The sequence below is a fragment of the Gouania willdenowi genome, chromosome 9 (assembly GCF_900634775.1).
Source record: "Gouania willdenowi chromosome 9, fGouWil2.1, whole genome shotgun sequence".
Lineage (NCBI taxonomy): Eukaryota > Metazoa > Chordata > Actinopteri > Blenniiformes > Gobiesocidae > Gouania > Gouania willdenowi.
This window is the reverse complement of record NC_041052.1, coordinates 12,503,947-12,523,530: the sequence shown is the minus strand read 5'-3', so window position 1 is coordinate 12,523,530 and position 19,584 is coordinate 12,503,947. Positions and strand designations below refer to the sequence as shown.

Here is a 19,584-nt window from a genome sequence, read left to right as displayed (position 1 = left end):
GATCATAAAAAGTTGAGATGGACGATGGATGCATGGTAAAGTTCTGTAATTTTCCATTCAATTCTTCTGAATGAAGGGATTCCATATTAAATGAATGGTCTTGGTTATTACGGCTTGTTACGATACTCTTGACTTGATCACTACTCATTCTGTCAATCAACTTCTTTTTTTTGCAATGGTGCAGGCTAACTGCACTACTTAATTCACCAAAAATCCTTTCCATGACGCAGCACTGTTTGGCTCATTAGCCCCTTATCCAATAGACAGTGTGTGAGTAAGAATGACTGAAACCACATTAGACCCTCGTACGTTTTGACCTGGAGGCCCAGCAGTGGGGCCGCGCCTCCTCAAACAGCCTGAAAGTGACCGGCTCCTCTTATAGTGTGCAGATAGCTGGGCTGTCATATGAGGATTGTCTAATCTTAGCTGTGAAACCCATCCCTCTGCTCAAAGGGCTGATGGGTAAAGGCTGGCGTCAGTGGCTTGCAGACTGGGTTGTGGCAAGAAGCTAGAATGAGAGTTACAGGTAAGCACCGTAACTTGTTGGTGTGAGACTGTGTGACAGATGCTGCTGGCCTTTACCTGCAGCGTTTCAGTGCTATACCACTACACATAAAGATTTAAAGGTCCATGCTTGAGAAGTGAACTGTCAGTGCAAGGATTTTATGTTTAATGGTTTTAGAAATGAAATCAAAAAGAATGTTATTGACAACTGACAATCTTTTATTCGGGTGTATTTGGAAACATTTATTTCAGGCCAAATGGAACAAATTTAACGTTCTGCCGTTTGCATGTGACTAGAGTCCTTTTGCACTATACTATGGGTCGATCTGATTCAGGAGCATTCATACTAGTCTCAGTGAGGTAAATAAACCTTGTCGGTGTATTCCTCAGGCTGCCTTCACACCAAGATATTCCTGGACTTGGGCCAAATGTTTAAGGAACAGTTGATCATTTTATCACTTTGATATGGCTTGGTTTGGGTCAACTTTGGGCACTTTTTGTTGCTTTCCAATTGACAGTGAAACCCCTGTCACTTACAGAGCTGTTTATTTTTATGCACTGTAATTTAGAGCAGTAGTTCTAAAAATGTTTTGGCTCAAGTAGTACCCCCTTTTTCTTATTTCTGAATCCCTGTACCCCCTTCGTCCGACTACAACATTTTCCTCATAAAACTATTTAAAAGGGACATGTTATACCCGTTTTTTCCCCTTTTAAAACCGTTCCCTGTGGTCTAAAAGACATATCTGTGCTGGGGTTTGGTCAAAACATAACATGAATCAAGCAGAAGGTGAGGTTTAAGATCCGGTATAGAACAGCTCTTTCAGAGCGCTCCATTTCCTCCTCCCCCTGCCCCTCTCTTCCGCGGGGTGTCCCAAAAAGAGTTATGAGGTTATGGAAACAGTCCGGGGTGAAGTATTTCCCAACTACAGAGGGGACATTGCCATTAAAAATAAAACAGTGTCTTTGGCAGCTAGAGTTCGAAGCAAAGCCTGATTCAACTTGTGATGTCACAAACTCAGAAAACAGACTACAAACAAAGGACGAGATGGATTTATTCCACATTTTGTGTGCCGGTGGACACTCAAGTTACCTCATGTGTTCAAAAATACTGCAAAAGTGGATTTTGCATCATTATGTCCCCTTTAAAAACAACTATAGAGCATAATGAAGTGGAATGAAACAGTATTTAGTGCAGTGGTTCCCAGCCTTTTTTGGATTGTGAACCCATTTTGATATAAAGAATTTCTGGCGACCCCAAAGATATTTATTTCTAGAATTGTTTTTTGATCATGTTTGAGCTCATATATATATATATATATATATATTACTAAAATTTAGTTGAACTAAGTATATTCATTAAGTAAAAGTATAGAAATACAATTAAGATTGCTTTAATTGAAATATTATATAATATAATAATATATAATATATTTAGTAATAATTAAAAAAGATTCAAAAATCTTTTTATTTTTCAGAAAATACAGGCGACCCCACATGGGGTTTCGACCCCAAGGTTGAAAAACCCTGATTTAGTGGCTCCTGAATAGATTTATTGCGATAGTTTTTAATCATTTCCGGTCATTTCAAGCCTCTCTCTCTCTCTCTCTCTCTCTCTCTCTCTCTCTCTCTCTCTCTCTCTCTCTCTCTCTCTCTCTCTCTCTCTCTCTCTCTCTCTCTCTCTCTCTCTCTCTCTCTCTCTCTCTCTCTCCTCTCTCTCTCTCTCTCTCTCTCTCTCTCTCTCTCTCTCTCTCCCAATTACCCCTTGTAGTGCCATTTTGTACCCCCATTTGAGAAACACTGATTTAGATTGCTTAGATATTTTATGGCCTTTTGTTTTACACTTGGCCGAAAGAAAGACTCTCTCCTCTGGAATTTGTTTGCATGTTCACACCGGCCCAAAAGAGTCAACTTTCCTAGCAAACAAATCTCAGATAGGTTGAAACACTTTGGGTTTTACTTTTGTGAAGACGCCCTTAGTTTTGCATGAATCATCACATCTTTTAGTTCCAGCCAGATTAATTTTCTCTTCTTTTTCAACAGTATGTTAAGTTGAGGTTTTTGTTTATTCAGACGAGGTTTTTTATTAAGTTTTATGTCATGTTTTGACTGTCAACTGCCAGTCTCTCACTGGAACTATTACATGGCAGTCAAGTGAAACTTCAAAGAAACCATCAAAGGCGATCAGCAGAACTCCTCAGACGAAGACTGACAGTCCCAAAATGTCTGGAGAAAAACTTTTCCTGTAAAACCTTGTCTGAATAAACTATACCTCAACTTAACATTCCATCACATCTTTTGTCTACAGTCCAATTTATCTTGTCATCACTCTTCAGGATGTAGACATATGGTAGTTATGGTTATGATCACATAAAGATGATGCAGGGACATATGGGTAAGGTATGCGATACTTTCATATTAAAACAGAAGTTTGTTGGTCCTGCAACCAAAGGATAGTGGTTTCCCTCTTTGCCCTGAAACCAGAATAATGTCCTGTATCTTGTGGAAGAAATGGGTATTACAAGACCGATTATAACAGGCTTTGCCTTCGTGTAATGTCAACAAATGTTTTGTTTTCTCACTATAAGAACCAAAAGTTTGGATCCGATCACTGTCGTCAGTTTGCCAGTGTTGATTCTTAGGTTTTCCTGCTCCTTCCTGCAGGTTCACACTCTGGCAGCTCATGGAACAGGACACTTGGGAGATGTTGGGTCAGTCCAATGTGGTTTTATTGCAATGTGTGTGCATGGAGTTGGTAAAATGAGCTGCTCCTCGAGCTTTATTAAACAACCTGAGCCCTTATTTCCACACAGTTGCATGCAAGCTTTTAATTTGCTGTGCACATATAGGTGTGTGCTCGCTTACATTTGATATTTACAGTGTTCATACTTTAAAGTCCTCTGAACATTCTGAAGCTTAATGTAAAGCAGCTGAAGGAGATCATGTGCGACTCCCAGAGATGGGCTGGGATGTTTTTCTTTGTGTGGTTTGCATGTTCTCCTTGTTAATGCACATTTCTCTCAATACTTTAGTTTTCTCCCACAGTTTAAAAATAAGTACACAAGTTGATTAAGTCTCTATTTTTGCAGTTGGAGATTGTCCGTGTCGTCCTGTCCAGATGTAGCTGTGCTAATCACTAGCAGACAATGTTGTTTACGATTTCTGAATCTTGGAAGTATCTTTGGTCTGGTGTTTTGCTTCTGGGGGATCATGTAGCAGCTAGGGTACTATTTTGTTGCCATCTATTGGGATGTCCTTTCTGTTAAAGAAGTGCACAGAAGTGAAGAAATTAATCTTTTACTGCATTAGACGTGTTGTGGTCTGAGATCAGCGCCGTTTGTTTTAGTGCTGGAAAAGTGAAAGTCACGTGTGCTCTGCGATGCCTGCTCAGGCCTCTCAGTATCTAATCTATTATTGTTCCTGGAGATGAGGGACAGTCGGGGCTTGGGTGACATTGTTGTGCCTTGTTTTCTAGGTTTGTGTTGTAAACATGTGTTGCAGTGGAGATAAGGCTGCTCTGCAATGAAGATACTGACAGAGGTGCTTCTCCACATGTTGTATCTTTTGGATAACAGACATTAAGCTTAAAACAAAAGAGTTGTTCCTTTATATGCCTTTTCAGGTGGCTTGTAATGTAGTAAACTTGGCCTGTTTAGGTTTAATCTTTTTTACGCTCTGGTGGTAAGATTTACCTAGAATGTAAAGTTTGTTTTCAACGTGTTGCATTGTATTGAGGAGCTACTTAAAAGTGTTAATGTAGCAGAATGTGACTCGTTTTCATGCTAGGGATATTATCTTTAATATTTATGTGAAGATTGGAGAAATAAAAATAAGAAAAAATCTGTTAAATTTAATTTCAAAAATCAATTCACGGAATTTGACTTTAAACAATAGCCAACTACTTATTATTTATGATGTGAAACTGTTGTATCAGTTCCTGTTGCAGGGAAGAAGATTTCTTAAAAAAAACTATTATTAAAATATTAAAGGGATGAGAATTTTGCTTAATATTGGAATATGTGCCTAAGTCCTGGTGTGTTGTTTACAGGTTGAGAGGAAAGATTTGTGTTAAAGCCCAATGATTCAATCTACTTTAAACTAATAGTGGTTAATGTCCCTCACCTTGTTGTATTTTCTTAGTGAAATCCCTGCCCAATGCCTCAGTCTTTACCCCAAGTTTAACTTAGGGCTGCTCGATTATAGACAAAATAATAATCACAGTTTTTTTAGTCATAATTGAAATCACGATTATTCAAACGATTTTTCGTCAACCAAAAAGTTATTTATATTTTGTACAAAAAACCCAAAAATAATATTCTTTAAACATAAATAAAATTCTTCACACTAAAATCAAGTATGTCAAACACTTCTTGCATGTGATGTGTCTTTGCTCTAGATCTTCATCATCAAACCCAAAGTGTTCCTATAGAAGAGAATTTCTCCTGCCATGTTTCAAGACGACTAGCAACAACTTTCCTTATGTTGACCTGCAGGCTCGCTTTGGCTTTGAGAGGGGCGGGGCAGAGGGGAGGAGCTTGCATATGCGAGGATTAAACAACTCAAAGTTAGTATTAATAACATGTGTGTGCCAAGCTTTATTATTTGTAGATGTTTGAATTAATGGGTTTGTTTTATTTAGCAAATAAAACATACAGTAAGTAAAAAATAAAATAAAAAATAATTATTTTCAGTTATAATAGCCAGCTGCATTAAATTGTTCCTTTAGGTGTGTATGGACGCTCAATCATGGATGCAAATGATTTAGTGGCTAAAGAAAGTCTTCATCATTTCATATTGTTTTATCCTGGACAACAAAAGTAATTATGGTGCTGACACAGACAGAATACAGTCATTAGGATATTCATTTCCTGTCAACTGGGAGACTTCCAACAAACATGTTTTTTTTATGCCAAAGTACTGAGGAAACAAGAAGAGAACATGAAAACGTGTTCAAACATGCTCAGAAAGACATGACCATGAGTGGAATTGAACCCTTGTCTTCATGTTGAGGCCCGATGTTGCTAAACTCTGGACCCTACTTTACCTTTTAATGGCTGTAAATGTTGAACTATTTGAAGATAACAAACAAATGGGAAATCTTTTGCATACTCTTCTACTGTCGGTGTAGTGAAACCTGTGCAATGAACATGCAAACTCGGCACAGGAAGATGGGGGTGTGGCCTCTGGACTATGTGCACAGTTTTTGACTTGTGTTGTTTGACTTATTGTTATTTTCCTGTCCTCGTCTGTAACTGGAATTGTGAGTAAAATGCTGTCTTTGTGTTGTGTTCCAGCCTGCAGGTTGCATGACGTTCTGGACTTGATGCATGGCATTTGCATGACTGAGTCTTGTAGTGGGACCCAGAGCACACAGCTGCAGCCATGGCTCAAACCATGCACGTGAATGGCAGTGGCCCAGGTAATATTCACATTTGCTTTTATTTATTTCTGTCATACACCATTTTAAAGAAGTCTCTAGCCTGAGTCGCCCTGATTTTGTTGCATAAGTTGGAGATGGATGGATTTCAAAATGTCAAAATATTCCTGACTTGGTCTTATGAGCTTATATATAGAAATATCTGTCTAAATAAAGTTGAGCTAGGGAAGATAAACCCAGACTAAATTAAGATGAGGCGTTCACTTTGATGCATTATCGTTAAGTATCTGTTCCATCTTTAGCCAAATCGTTTGCACTTGATATTTCACTGTAGCACCAATTAGCAAACATTGGTTTATTCCAAATCATTGCATTATTGGTGCAACCAGGGATGTGTAGGAATAACAGAAATAGTTCTCCTTGACTTTTTGGTAAGATCAGTGAAGTTCAGTGATCATGTGGTGCACGAGTAGAAAAGATTTCCACGCTTTGGCGCTGAAAAAAACACTGTTGGCTGAGCTTTGAACATACACCTGCAGAGAATTCACATTCCTGCTTTGCTTAACAGCAGAGTGTGAATCTTCTTACTTCCAAATTTTCTCAGGAATGTGTAGCATGCGGGACAGTTGCTCGTGGACACACGTACCTCGTCCTGAATGTTGGAAATGCCACCGCTAGGAAATGAAATGATAGGTTAGAGAAAATGGGCGGATCCACTTCTAGAGCAACAGCACAGTGTAGGGGTTTTGTTTTTCTGTGATATTAAAAACTACTGTTATAATCTATCAATTGTAACTTTTTAAATAAAAACACAGGGTTTGGCTAACGTGCGTCAACGCTGAATGTATATTAAAAAAATGCTTTTGGTCTCCTGGAGCAGTTAGGACCAGTCTGTACTGTTAAATCTCCAAAGATCAGTCTTTCTGCCAGTGTTTCTCAAATGGGGGTATGTGTACCCCTAGGGGTATATAATGGCACTACAGGAGGTACTTGAGAGAGAGAGGGAGAGGAAAATTAACAAATGAAAGCAATAAAATAATGGGGTTTTAATGTTTATTTTTAGTTAAAGATGATAATCATACTTAACATTACCAGCAGCCTACAAAACGACAGCAAAAACACACAAAATAAGAGAAAAATATACTGAATAATAAAAAGAATTGACAACAAAATCCACAAAATGACACCATAAACACACACGCTAAGAGAAAAATATGTACAACTACCAGCAACACACGAAACGACAACAAATGCACACTAATTGAGAGAAAAACGCATGAGATAAGAAACAACCAAACGACACCAAAAACACACATTGAGATAGAATAATATAAAGTATACCAACACACAAAAATGACAACAAAAACACACAAAATTAGAGAAAAATATACTGATTGACAGACAGAACGACAACAAAATACACAAAATGACACCAAAAACACTCAAAATGATGATTGAAGTGATCTTGATTAGAACAGGAACTGAAAATACAAAGGTCAGTTTTGGTCCCACATCAGGAGGGCGATAACTGGAAATGACAAAAACTGAAGAATGAAATCTATTCATGAGGCACTAAATACTGTTTCATTCACTTATTTCCAAAATGAGATTCTTTAAAATGTGTGTTATCACTCATTCATTCCAGCATTATCCTCTATATTAGTTGTTTTTCACAGAATTCTGAGCAAAATGTTGTGGTTGGACAAAAGGGGTACTGTACTTGGATTCAAAAGTAAGAGAAAGGGGGTACTTGAGCCAAAATAGTTTGACAACCACTGATCTATGCTATGTTAAGTACCTACTCAATACTTACTATAGCTCTCCATTTAAAATTCTCTCAATCCAACCAACTCACCACAGATTACAGATTTGACAGGTGCTAGTTTTTAGATTAGGGGCGGAGCCAACAGTGGTGGTTCGTGACGTAAGAAGCCATTCAAATGTCATCGGCCTTCATCTCAGCCAATAGCAAAATGTGAGTGTAATAGCTGTGTTTCAACCCATTTAGGGCAACCGTACTGTATGCTGTGTACTGTATACTGTACTAAATGCCAAATTGAAATACTTTAATTGTAGTCCAACTCAACATTATTGTCAATCAACAGCACTACCTCATGACCAAATACAACAACAGCAATAAATGTAGTTTTGACCTTTAGTTACTCTAAAACTATTTTGCTAACAAAAATGCTGTACAACTATCGGTACAAAGCAAGAAAAACAATGTGTTTCTGGTTGGTTGACTTTCATAAAGGTGAACGGTGTCTAACCATGAACTAAGCTTTCAGTTCATCATCTTATGAAATTTATGTGCAAATAGAAACTGAAGAAAATAACAGTTTTATTTTGTATTTAACATTTTTGTTTTGATAAAAAAAACCGTTGCTACCAAATTCCCATTGATTCTAATAAATAATTCCCATGAAAAGTTTTAATTTTTCAATATTCACCAAATTCTTGAACTAACATTCCCGTGGAAATTCACTGGAATTGTTCTGCCCTTTTGCGATCCTAGTAGTAGTTAATACTCTAATACTTGCAATGACATGTGAACACGGATTTGTTTCTGATGAAATGTTGAGTACTTGGTAATCCTGAATGATTAATTGCAATTGCGATATTATCGCGATATCATAAAATTCGATTTTCTAATCGCAAAGGCTGCAATTTTTTTTATTTTTTGTTTTTTTAGTAATAATTAAATTTAAGTTTGTTTGGAGTTTGTTTTACCTAAAAAACGTCCAATTTGTTAAAGCAGATATTAGTTCTCCTTACTTTTTCTGCACTTTAGTATGTGTGATGTTACTGACTGGATATTAGTAAGCTTTAGTTTTATTTTTTATATCCGTTTATTTTATTTATTTATAGACTGTCCTGTCCATGTTTACATGTTTCATGAAACGTGAAGTTGGTTAGATATGTTGAAGAGGTAAAGCCACAGATTTGTTTGCTTTGTTGTTGTAATCTGTGCTTTAAAAATGATATTTTATATTTATTTGAAGTTTAAATAAATTGTGTTGTAAAAACTTGTTTTTTTTAAATGTATGTTTTTAAACCGAAATAAAAGCGTTCATTCATTCATTCAAATAAATCTGAAATTTTTTATTATGAAACAGATTGATTTATTGACAAGAGGCCCTTGAATAAATAATCGTATATTAAATCGCAATATTGAGGAAAAAAATCGCAATTAGATTTTTTTCCAAAATCGTTCAGCCCTAGTACTTGTCCGTCCATCTATGACCTGACATGACTCCACCAATCAAGTGTTTGCTTCCTTGCATTTACAGACTTTCTAAAGAGGTTTTGTTTCTTATGCATTCTTTGGTACCAGTCACTCGTCCATCGTTAGAGTGCATTCACTGTGAGGTTATAATGGTGTGTGTTAAAGTGGTGAAGCACAATGTTTCTTTCAGCTGTTCCTTTACTGTTGCAGAAGCTTTTTGTTTGAACATAAATGCATTTTAAATTGCATGATTGACTTTATATGTCGTCTAAAGGGACAAATAATGTTGAAGTATTTTAGTGTAAATAGTTTTATGGGTTGAGGCAGTAAACACAGTAAACAGGTAATGTACATTTTTTTGTAATTCAAACCTTGTTGGGTTTTTTTTCCCACTGTGAGGCAAACTCGTGCTCTACAACTCAAACTTATTTGTGTTTTATTGTTGTTATATTGTAGTTGACATTACGTTGAGATGTAATTAGGCCTTTTCAGTCGTTGATAAAGACATACAGTACTCCATGTCTTGGCTGTGTTTTTTTTTTACTACTTACAGGGGAAGCCCAGGCATTTCCTTCGTCTGCTCTGTCGTGTACAACGCTGAGCTGTTAGATCTGGCAGCAGAGTCTGGCACTGTCCTGTGACTTTCTAGAAATGTCAGCCCAGCCTCTGTGGGATGAATGTGCCTTAGTTATGCTTCCAGAGTTTGTTTTTGTGCGGATGTGTCTCTGTGTGCAGAGCAAAACGTCGACTCTATTTTCCTTAAGAGTAATTAGACTCACAGGCAGAGTCAGGAAATACCAGGCTGCTTGAATAAGAAAGGGTGGGGGGGGTGTGTGTGTGTGTGTGTGTGTGTGTGTTACACACATTTTAGTTTTGTAATTGATGAAACATAAAGCTGGAAACATGGACAATTTGGGAATTCTTAGAGTCCCGTTCAGTGGCAGATGTTATGTTATTAAGTAGTATTGTCGATCTGCGTGTAGAGTGATTATAGTGCATGTGATTTGTGTTGATATAAGCTGTGCTGCAAATCTGGGAAAAAGTTCTAGAAATCGATCTAGATAATATCTTTTAGAGTCCCAATCCGATATTGATATCTGGTATCGATCCAATATTAGCCAGAAAATGAATATTGGATTTTATCGGACTGCATCTAAAATATTTGATATAAGTCTTTTGGATTTATTTTTTCAATATCTTCTATTTTATTTTTTCATTTCTTTCAGTCAGAATATCCTTATTTTAAAAGGTTAATTATATGTAATCCATTGGTTTATAATAAATGGGTCATTTTTTTTTTAAATAATCAAGCCTTTTTTAACATTCCACACTACAAAATAATTAATAAAAGTATGTATGATTTGTGCTGTTATTGTATCTATCGGTATCGGCCAGTACTGAAGGCTGCAATATTGGTATCGTATTGGAAGTGAAAAAGTTGTATCGGGACATCCCTATTTAAGAGTGTCTGAAATATGTATGTTTTTTTTGTTTATATTTCCGCTATTAGTTAGACTACATTAAGGTTCAACACGGACAAAAAAATTCGTCTTACATTTTGCATCTTGGCTTAATTAAGAGATGAGGATTGAATGTCTATTGCAAACATAGGCAACTGGCGGTCATAGGGCCACATGCGGCCCTCGGCTTAATTTTATGTGGCCCCCCCGAAGTAAACACTCAAATTGACTTCAAAAACACATAAAAGGACAACAAAAATATACAAAAACCACTCAAAATACACAAAACAGAAATATACAAAAACACAAAACAACAAAATGTCAAAAAATAACCAAAACACGTCAAACATACATGAAATAACAATAAAATATCAAAAATTACGTCATAAATAAAATGTATAGAAAAAATACACCAAAGGAGAAAAAAATACACTAAATGACCAACAACAGCAACACATGGTTCCTAAAACATATAAAACTAGAGCACTCGGAGAGCGCAGACCTCCACCTAGTACACACGATGCACTTCCTTATTACTACTAGATTACCCATAATCCACCACGCTTAAATGCACAGCTATTTATTGGTATTCTCTCATTTTTTCGCAATCCAGAACATCACCAAAATTGAATCACCTTTTCCTAGGTCCCATTATCAACCTTTCCTGAAAATTTCATCTTCAAGTTATATGGCTAACAGACAGATAAACGCAGGGTAAAACATAACCTTCCGCTCTGCGCTCGGCGGAGGTAAAACCCACAAAATGAGAGAAAAATACATTTACACTAAACGACAAAAACGAACAAAACGGCAACAAAAACACAAACCCTTTGTTTTATTCTGTGTTAAAGCATAGTTCAGTCATATTATTCTATATATATATGTTGACATGAATGTTGATTATGTGGCCCTCGGATCAGACAATCATATTTTGTGTGTTCAAACTCAAAGTTGCCCATATCCAGTCTATTGGATAAAACAGATGGAGCTGCATGATGCTAAGGTGGAAACAAACCTTTAAGAAGTCTTAGAACGAAGAAATATTAAATGTCTCAACCACTAGCTGAGCATTTATATCCTCACATTTGTCCAATTACCAAGCACCTATTTTTGCTTTATTACCTAAGGTCTTTAACTTAACTTATAGTATAAACTAACTATTGTGTTATGGTAAGTAGAAGGGTAACTTCTCTCGTTGTTAATCTTAGTTGAAACTGTCTGATGTGTTAATCCAGACTTCAAGAAGCACAGACCTTTTGAAAAAACACACTGCCAAAAGTGAAATCTTAAGATAAAATATTTCAAATTTTAATCGATATATACTCAATTCTTTGCCTGATAGGATTTTTCCTATCACCAGTTAGTTTTACTCTATTATATCCTTAATTTTACTTAAAATAAGCAGAACAAGTAAAATTGAAGTAAAAAACCAACTTAAGTCTAAGATATTTCGTCTAACATGTCACTTTTTGCAGTGCATTTTTTTCTATATTTGTAATTAAGCACTGTGCTGTGTTGGCCTTTTTGAACGTCTTCATTTGTAATGCTTTCATTATGGTGTTTTTGTGAAGCGAATAGGTGTATAAATAGCCAAATGTTGTTAAAGGTAGGTGTGAATGTCTGGGTGAGTTGTTTAGTTTTCCTTATTGGAAAAAGTGTGGATTAGAGTGAAACACTCTGTGTTCTGGTTGAATACCAAACCAAGGACAGACAGATTTAGACCAGTAGCCTCGTTTAGTCTGTCTGCAAGAGTTAGGGTTACTGCCGAAGGGAAAAGGCTTTTGTCAGCTCTAAATTTAAACTTTCACACAGTCGGTGCAGAGAAAGCAAAGCTTCTAGCATATTTTTCCTCTGAGGTGTAACATTCAGGGCCTGAGTCCATATCCAGAACAAAGGAGACAGAGCTCACTGGCTGAAAATATCTGAAAGCACACACACAGGGGAAAGTGTACACCCCACAGTTTAAAGTTTAAAATATAAAAGGAAGCCAGAGTGTTTTTGGAACTCAGCCACTATGCCAGAGGTGGGGCAACTTTTATTACAGCGGGGGCCACAAAAATGTGCCTGCCTGATTCAAGGGACACATTTTTTTTAATTCATGTCAGCATTTAGATATGATAATAATAATAATGACCAATCTGAGGATAAATACAGGAAAGAACAATCGTTTTTGTGTGTTTTTGTTGCCATTGTGCTAAGGGTGTTCCGATCCGGTATTTTCGATATCAACAAAAATAAAAATGGATCAGCTGATATCGGCCTGCATCTAAAGTTTTCGTCAAATACAAGCACTGTGATAAAAGCAGTTTATTCCAGACCCGCTCCAGCTCTTCTTTAGAGCAGCTGATAGAACTAGATACTGACCGTAAAGAAATAACTCACTTTGTATGTTTTTGGAGTCATTCTGTATGTCTTTTGTCATCATTTTGTATGTTTTTGGAGTCATTTTGTGTTTTTGTTGCCATTTTGCTCATCTTTCTCTCAATTTGTATGTTTTTGTCATTTTCTATATTTTACTCTCATTTTCTGTATTATTGGGTTCATCTCTTTATGTTTTTGTCATTTTGCATGTTTTTGGAGTCAATTTGTGCACAAAATTAGGCCAAGGGCCCGCCAGTTGTAAATGTCTGCACTAAGCACTAAAACTCTAATTTACCAAGCAAACCGTCCAGTGCAGTCTGCTTGCTTAAAGTTCACGTCCTTTAACAGATAACAAAACCTTAGTTTAATCAAAAGACAAACATAACCCTACAGAGGAGTGCAGTGCTCTTTAACTGTGATGTAATCCTCTTCTAACTGACGATGTCCAAGTTAACCATGATCAGATCAGAGCTCACGGCTCCCGTCAGTGTGGCTGCAGTGGGACGTACCTCTGTCATCTCATGTTGGTGAGGTCATTGCTCAGCTGTTGGGGTCTCTGCTGTACCATGGAGGAGCCTGTTACTCCTCTGTAAGGGGGGTTAGTGTGGCTGATCTGCACATGGAGTCCCATGAAGCGTAGGATTGTGTAGGCTGCTGGAAAAGAGAAAACAGGAAAGGATTTTTTGGGGCGTTGCAGCTAAAAACACAAGCAGGGCTTTATATCAAGAAGGAACTCTCCTAGAGTGAAGGAAATCTTTGATTGTGGCTGTATCGACTGAAGATTTTTGCAAACCAACTTGTAGCTTTTTTTACAGTTTAGAATTTATTTTTAATTGGGAAAGTGTGCAATTTTTTTCCCAGGTATTAAGCCTTGCACCTACCGGCTTCCTGCAGAGGTAGCAAAAGTAGTAGTCTTCAGTACTCAAGTAAAAGTATAGATAATTGAATTAAAAATTACTCTGCTAAAAAATTAGGGCTGGTAGAAAACTGGTACATGGAAATAAATTAAATATGTTACTGTTTATGACCACCTGGATAATTTAGCACTCATTATAGATACAATTTGCAAATAAAATGTTTCAAGAAAAAAAATGCAATTGCTCAATTAAACCCACATTTTTAATGTTAACCATAAAACTAAGGGACCTGCTTAACAGAAAAAAGCTTAAACTACGAAAATTTTTCATTTAGCCTCAAGAAAATCATGTTCTCCAAGTTTCTGGAATGGTGACGTGCCCTTTTTGGTTTGAAAATAAGTCTGGCTGTGCTGAAAAGCCTTTCACAAGCCGCTGTGGCGGTTATTGGTTTGCGTCTTTTTACGTTGTGACGTATGTAGACTTTACCATCAACACAAAAAGTCTTTAAGCTCTAATTAAACTGGCTTCTATGAACCTCAGCCTTAACCATGATGAATAATAACAGAAGATGCCACTTATATTCATTGTTTTTCTAAAAAAGACTGTTTTGTTAGCTATGGCACATCTAAAAGAACTAAAAAGTATCTCCGTCCAATCAAAAGTTAGTCCCATTAAGGTGAATTTGATTGTCTGCACCCACACTAGAAACTGTGTCTCGGGTTTAAACCAGATAGTAAACATTTGACAAGTACATCAGCTCAGCTATTTGTCTCCGCAACAGACTCCTACTGTGCAGAGTTCACACACCACTCCACTGTTAACAGGACACTGGTAGGGAAGCGCCCGGCTCAAAGCCACACAGGATTGGATGAAGCAGCCGTCCAATAGTGAAGCAGAACAGTGCTGCCCTCAGTTCACACCAATAGTGTAACTTTTTTCCCTGCCTTTTTGGAGAGAGGATTGAGAAACGTTGCAGAGTTTGGAGAAACAACACTTTAAAGAGTTTTGGATCACTCAGTCCACTGGAGAACGCAGTGAGGACGGGGCAGTAAAGGGAAGAGAGTACTGTTGCTGTGTCTGTGAGGTGAGTGGAGCAACAAGGCAGAGACTGTTTAGCCACAGGCTTAGTCTTGTAATTCCCTCCACTACTGCAGCTGAAAAGGATTGACAGCAGAAGTTCAGCAGGCAGGAGAGGACGAGCTGTGCTGTTTATTTCAAGCCTCTCTATGCTTGGACACTGAGTTCCTAACATACCAAGAACAGGAGACACTTTTGAGGCAACTTGTAGTGAAAGCATTTGCCTGGAAAGCTGCAGACTCTTAAATCTGACGGAGGGAATCTCAGCCGAATTAGTGAAATTTGTTTTTTGGTCATGCAGTTTTAATTGATCTATAATTCTGTCTTCAAAACAATGTGTTCAGGCTCTATCGAATGTTGTCACAAAAATGGATTTTGGACCAAAAAATATTGACATTCTCTGCTGTCTGGCTCTCTGAGCCCTTTGGAACTTGTCTTATCCATGCTGCGTAATCATCAGGCTGTTTATCTGCATGACCTTTTTTGTTTCACACACTGTCGGGGATCTTCGCCATTAAATTCAACATTTGTTGCGGTGATTCTTGATATTCTTTCGTAGCCTTGCATAGTAGGATTGCACATAGTTTTCCACTGACTCAAAGGCATCACTTGCCAATGGAATTATGACGAGCTTTTCTAGAAGAGACTCCAGCAACGTGCTACTTGTTCATACTTGTCCTCTTAAATTATGGCCGAGTGCCCAGAAAAACATGCACGTCACACACAACACACTGCATTGATTCTAAAGAATCTATTTAAGATTAAAAAAAAAAATGCCATCTCAGAGTCTCATCTCTGAAAACCATTAATAAAACTTTTTTGTTTCTTTTTCAGAAAGAGGACAAAGATGCCCAAGCACAGGAGACGAGAAGGACTCTGTGGCTCCTTACTATGTTGAAACTCCCTATGGTTACCAGCTAGACTTGGACTTCCTCAAATATGTTGATGACATTGAAAGGGGCAACACCATTAAAAAGCTGAGTATTCAGAGGAAACCCAAACTGGCCAGACCACTGCCACGGAGCAGCACTGGTGGGGCCAGCACTCAGGCTGAATGGACCTCCACAGACTCCCTGTCCTCCTCCAACAGCGACGACAAGCATTCTCCAGTTTTCTATTCCTGCAGGCCTCAGGCCACTGTTCCGCTGACCCCCACCCTCTCCCGGGCGTCCTGTGAGGGACCGCAGTCCTACTCGAGCATTACGGAGCAGAAGCAGCTCCTTCCACCTCCCTCCCCCAGGTTTACCCCTCGTCACAACCCCCTGGTGGAGAAGACCCTCATGGAGACCCGGCGCCGACTTGAGCAGGAGCGTCTGCTCATTCAGCCGTTCAGTGAACCTCCAATCCCCCGCCGCCGCCTTGCCAGCTTTGGTGGACTTGGCTCAAACAGCTCTTTGTCTTCATATTCAGGCTCAGTGGCTCCAAGTCAGATATCTCCAAGCACCCATCAGCCTCTCCCTATCAATGGACACCTCCCTAATGGAGAATATACCTCGTTCTACCTTCCGTCGGTGGGCAGCTCCATCCGTCACAGCCCCATGAGCTCAGGAGTGACCACTCCTGTGACAAATGTCAGCCCCTTACACCTGCAACAGATTCGGGAGCAGATGGTTGTAGCCCTGAAAAAGCTGAAAGAGCTTGAAGAGCAGGTGAAAACCATTCCTATCTTACAAGTAAAGATTGCTGTACTGCAGGAGGAAAAGAGACAGCTCGCTGCTCAGTCCAAAAATCCAGGTCTTTCCAGCTTTCGGAAACGCTCCTACAGTGTAGGCAGTGCTGACCAAATGGAAAATACAGGGCCCATCCCAAAAGAACCTGAGCTGCAGATTTTGGAGCCGGAAGCTCAGGAACAAAGTGCTCAAAGACTGGAGGAGTTTCGACGCCTGGCTGCTGAGGTCCAGGCGCTTGAAAGGACGAGCCAAGACACAAACCTAAAATTAACATCACCTCAGAACCAAGTGCAGAACCAAGCCCACCAGAAGTCCATTGGAATAATTACAGATGAAAATATGAACAGTCTTCCTTTAAATCAAAGCACATTGCAAAAGCAAAGCAACTCCCAGGATTTGGCTGTTGCAACGGAGCAGCTGGAAACCAGGAGTTTAGCAGTTGGAGTAACTGAGGCCATGCTGGGCATGACCTCTGAAGCTGAGAAGGAGATTGACCTCCAGCAGCAGACCATCGAAGCACTGAAAGACAAAATTTACCGGCTGGAGGTTCAGCTTAAAGAAACAACTCATCAGATGGAGATGAGTAAGCTCAAACTGGAGCTCCAAGCAGCTGGTGGATCGAGCAAGAAGAAATCTGACAAAGGCTTGATGGTCAGGCCAGAGATGTACAATGCCTGCGTGGAGGCCAAAGTTGAGACCCGCAGCCAGAGCGTCGGCGGAGATCCAGAATTCAGCCATGCAAGTACAACTGAGCTTTTGCAGAGCCACAGTGTAGGAGTGTCATGTCAACCCTGTGTGCAGAGCATCGCCATTGGACCAGAAATCCCAATGGAACAGTGGGTTGTGCATGAGCGTGTAAAGGTGCACGATCAGTGTGTGGGGAGGTGGAGTGAGACTCGCCATCAGCAGGTGGGGGTAGAGTTGGAAACGTGCGAGGCTGGGGTCAACACAGAGGAGTCATTGGTCACATTGCCATGTGCTAAACCAATGACGGAGCTGAGCAAAGACTCCAGGTCTGTGGGATGTGGGGACTGTTCTATAGAAGTGATAGTTAGTCCCATTAAGACGCTGGTTTCAAAAGGAACTGACCCTGAGCCAGTGAATAAGGTGGACTGTGGAATCATGGCTGCTCCTGACTTAGCAACTCAACAGACAAACACTGTGACACAAGTGACCAATCAGGCCACCAATACAGCAGTGGCTACCTATACAGACTCATTTACAGACATGGTCCAGATGACCTGTGACAGGCATACCAACACGGTTAGTGTTGAAACCAGGACAGTTGGTGCTGGAGAGGGACTAGTCAAAGACATCCACTCGACAGCAAGAACTCGGTCAGTCGCCGTCGGAACCGTTACAGAGATGGACTCATGTCTGAGTAAACAACTAACGACTAAAACCAAAGAGTGTGGGGTGGGACCCGTCGGCATCCACGAGAACTTTTTGGTCGGCCTGAAAACTAGAAACATAGCTTGTGGGCCATCGGGGCCGACTGATTGCGTGACGGGAGGTAGCCCAGATACTGTGGAGGTACAATGTGAGGCTGCACCACTACAGGTGCAGCAGCCAGGGGGAGCCGGACTGGACCATTACATCGAAAGGGTGCAGAAGCTACTCCAGGAGCAACAGATGTTGCTGACGGAGAACTACAGCGAGCTGGCCGAGGCCTTCGGACAGCCACAGTCCCAGTTTGGCTCCATTAACAGTCAACTCGTGAGCACGCTATCCTCCATCAACACCGTCATGAAGTATGGAAGTAGTGAGGACATCCTGAAGCTGGAGGCAGACTGCATCAACTCCAACAAAGGTAAGGGGATGGTTTTTAAATTAAAGTATATGCCCTAAATGCCAAGTAAAAAAGAAAATAATTTGTGGGGTGGTTTTTACGTCATAATTCTGCATTTACAGTGAAAACTTTAGGAAAAAACAAGCAACCAATAAACTTATATAACTGCTATATTATTAAAAACAACTCCAAAAAGTTCTAAAACCTTGCAATTTCTTAAAACTATTCCACAAAATGTCCCAAATTAAATAAATATTGCTCACAACATCAAGGAAAAATTGACGTGAAGATCTTACAAGAACTGATATGTCTCTTCTTGTTGAATGTTGTTGGTGCATTACATACATTACATATCATTTATACATGGAAGCGCAAACTGGGGCAGAATAATATTGAAATGTTGTTTTTTCAGCCCTCAATCTGTGGCCCACTTGAGATAAAACTAGCTTGTATTTTCCCCTGACCTACTAATGAATTTGACTCCACTGATTAAAAACTCATCTCCCACCCTTTTCACGATAAACGTGTTTCTACATTGGTATTTCTGTATGTTGAGAACAATCCAACCCAACACACTGGGAGTCATCTTTCCCACAGCCACTGGTTGGGCTTGGAGCTTTCACACATGCTCTAATGGGATCCCTGATGGGATCAGACAGGATGAAGTTATCTCTGACCCTGAGAAATGTGGCAGGGGGCTTTGGACATGAACCAACAGTGAGTTCACTGCTGTCAGGAGCCAATCACATTGCAGCGATCAACCAGTCACTTGTTGTTTTTCTAGCAGCCTGTCCTGCCCGCTCAGTGCTGATTCATGACTGCCCCGAGTTGCATAACAAGTGTTGACGGAAACAAGCTGAGATGATTGTGCAGTGATGCATTAAAGCCTAGTTATGGTCCATTTATTGGGCCCCAGTTTCCCCAAACCAGTGACTGTACAATGTTGTTTGCTGCTGTATGAAACCACTATTTTTAGAAACTCTAGAAAGAGGCTTGTTTGGACTGTTGGGGAGTTAATTCTTTCTTTGCCGTTTGCATGATAAAGTATTGTGGTAATATATTTTTTTTATTTTTCTGTGTGTTGTAGCAGCTCATTCTCAGTGCATTGTCTGAGCAGAACTTTATTCTGAAACGGTGTCCAAGATCTTTCAAGTGAATCTGGTTTTTGCATTGTTTTCATACCGCTTTAATTCCTCCTGGAGAAAAACCCAAATACTGTTCTGCTGCTCTGGCGTGCAGATGCTGAATAAAGGTTAATCCTCCACA

At 39.3% G+C, this 19,584-nt stretch overlaps 1 protein-coding gene across 7 annotated transcripts in view; it reads left to right on the top strand.

Annotated features, from left to right (window-relative positions):
* kank1a (KN motif and ankyrin repeat domains 1a) overlaps nt 1-19,584 on the top strand; it is a 58,636-nt gene that overhangs the window by 28,320 nt on the left and 10,732 nt on the right. For 4 of the 7 annotated variants that reach the window (XM_028456549.1, XM_028456555.1, XM_028456554.1 and 1 more), the window contains exons 2-3: nt 5,796-5,920; nt 15,694-18,339. In XM_028456549.1, the coding sequence (XP_028312350.1) occupies nt 5,884-5,920; nt 15,694-18,339 (2,683 nt within the window). In that variant the 5' untranslated portion in view covers nt 5,796-5,883. Of the gene's footprint in view, nt 1-422; nt 527-3,165; nt 3,213-5,036; nt 5,066-5,795; nt 5,921-15,693; nt 18,340-19,584 lie in introns of those variants that run through there. The other 3 variants (XM_028456551.1, XM_028456556.1, XM_028456553.1) reach the window with 3 other exon arrangements.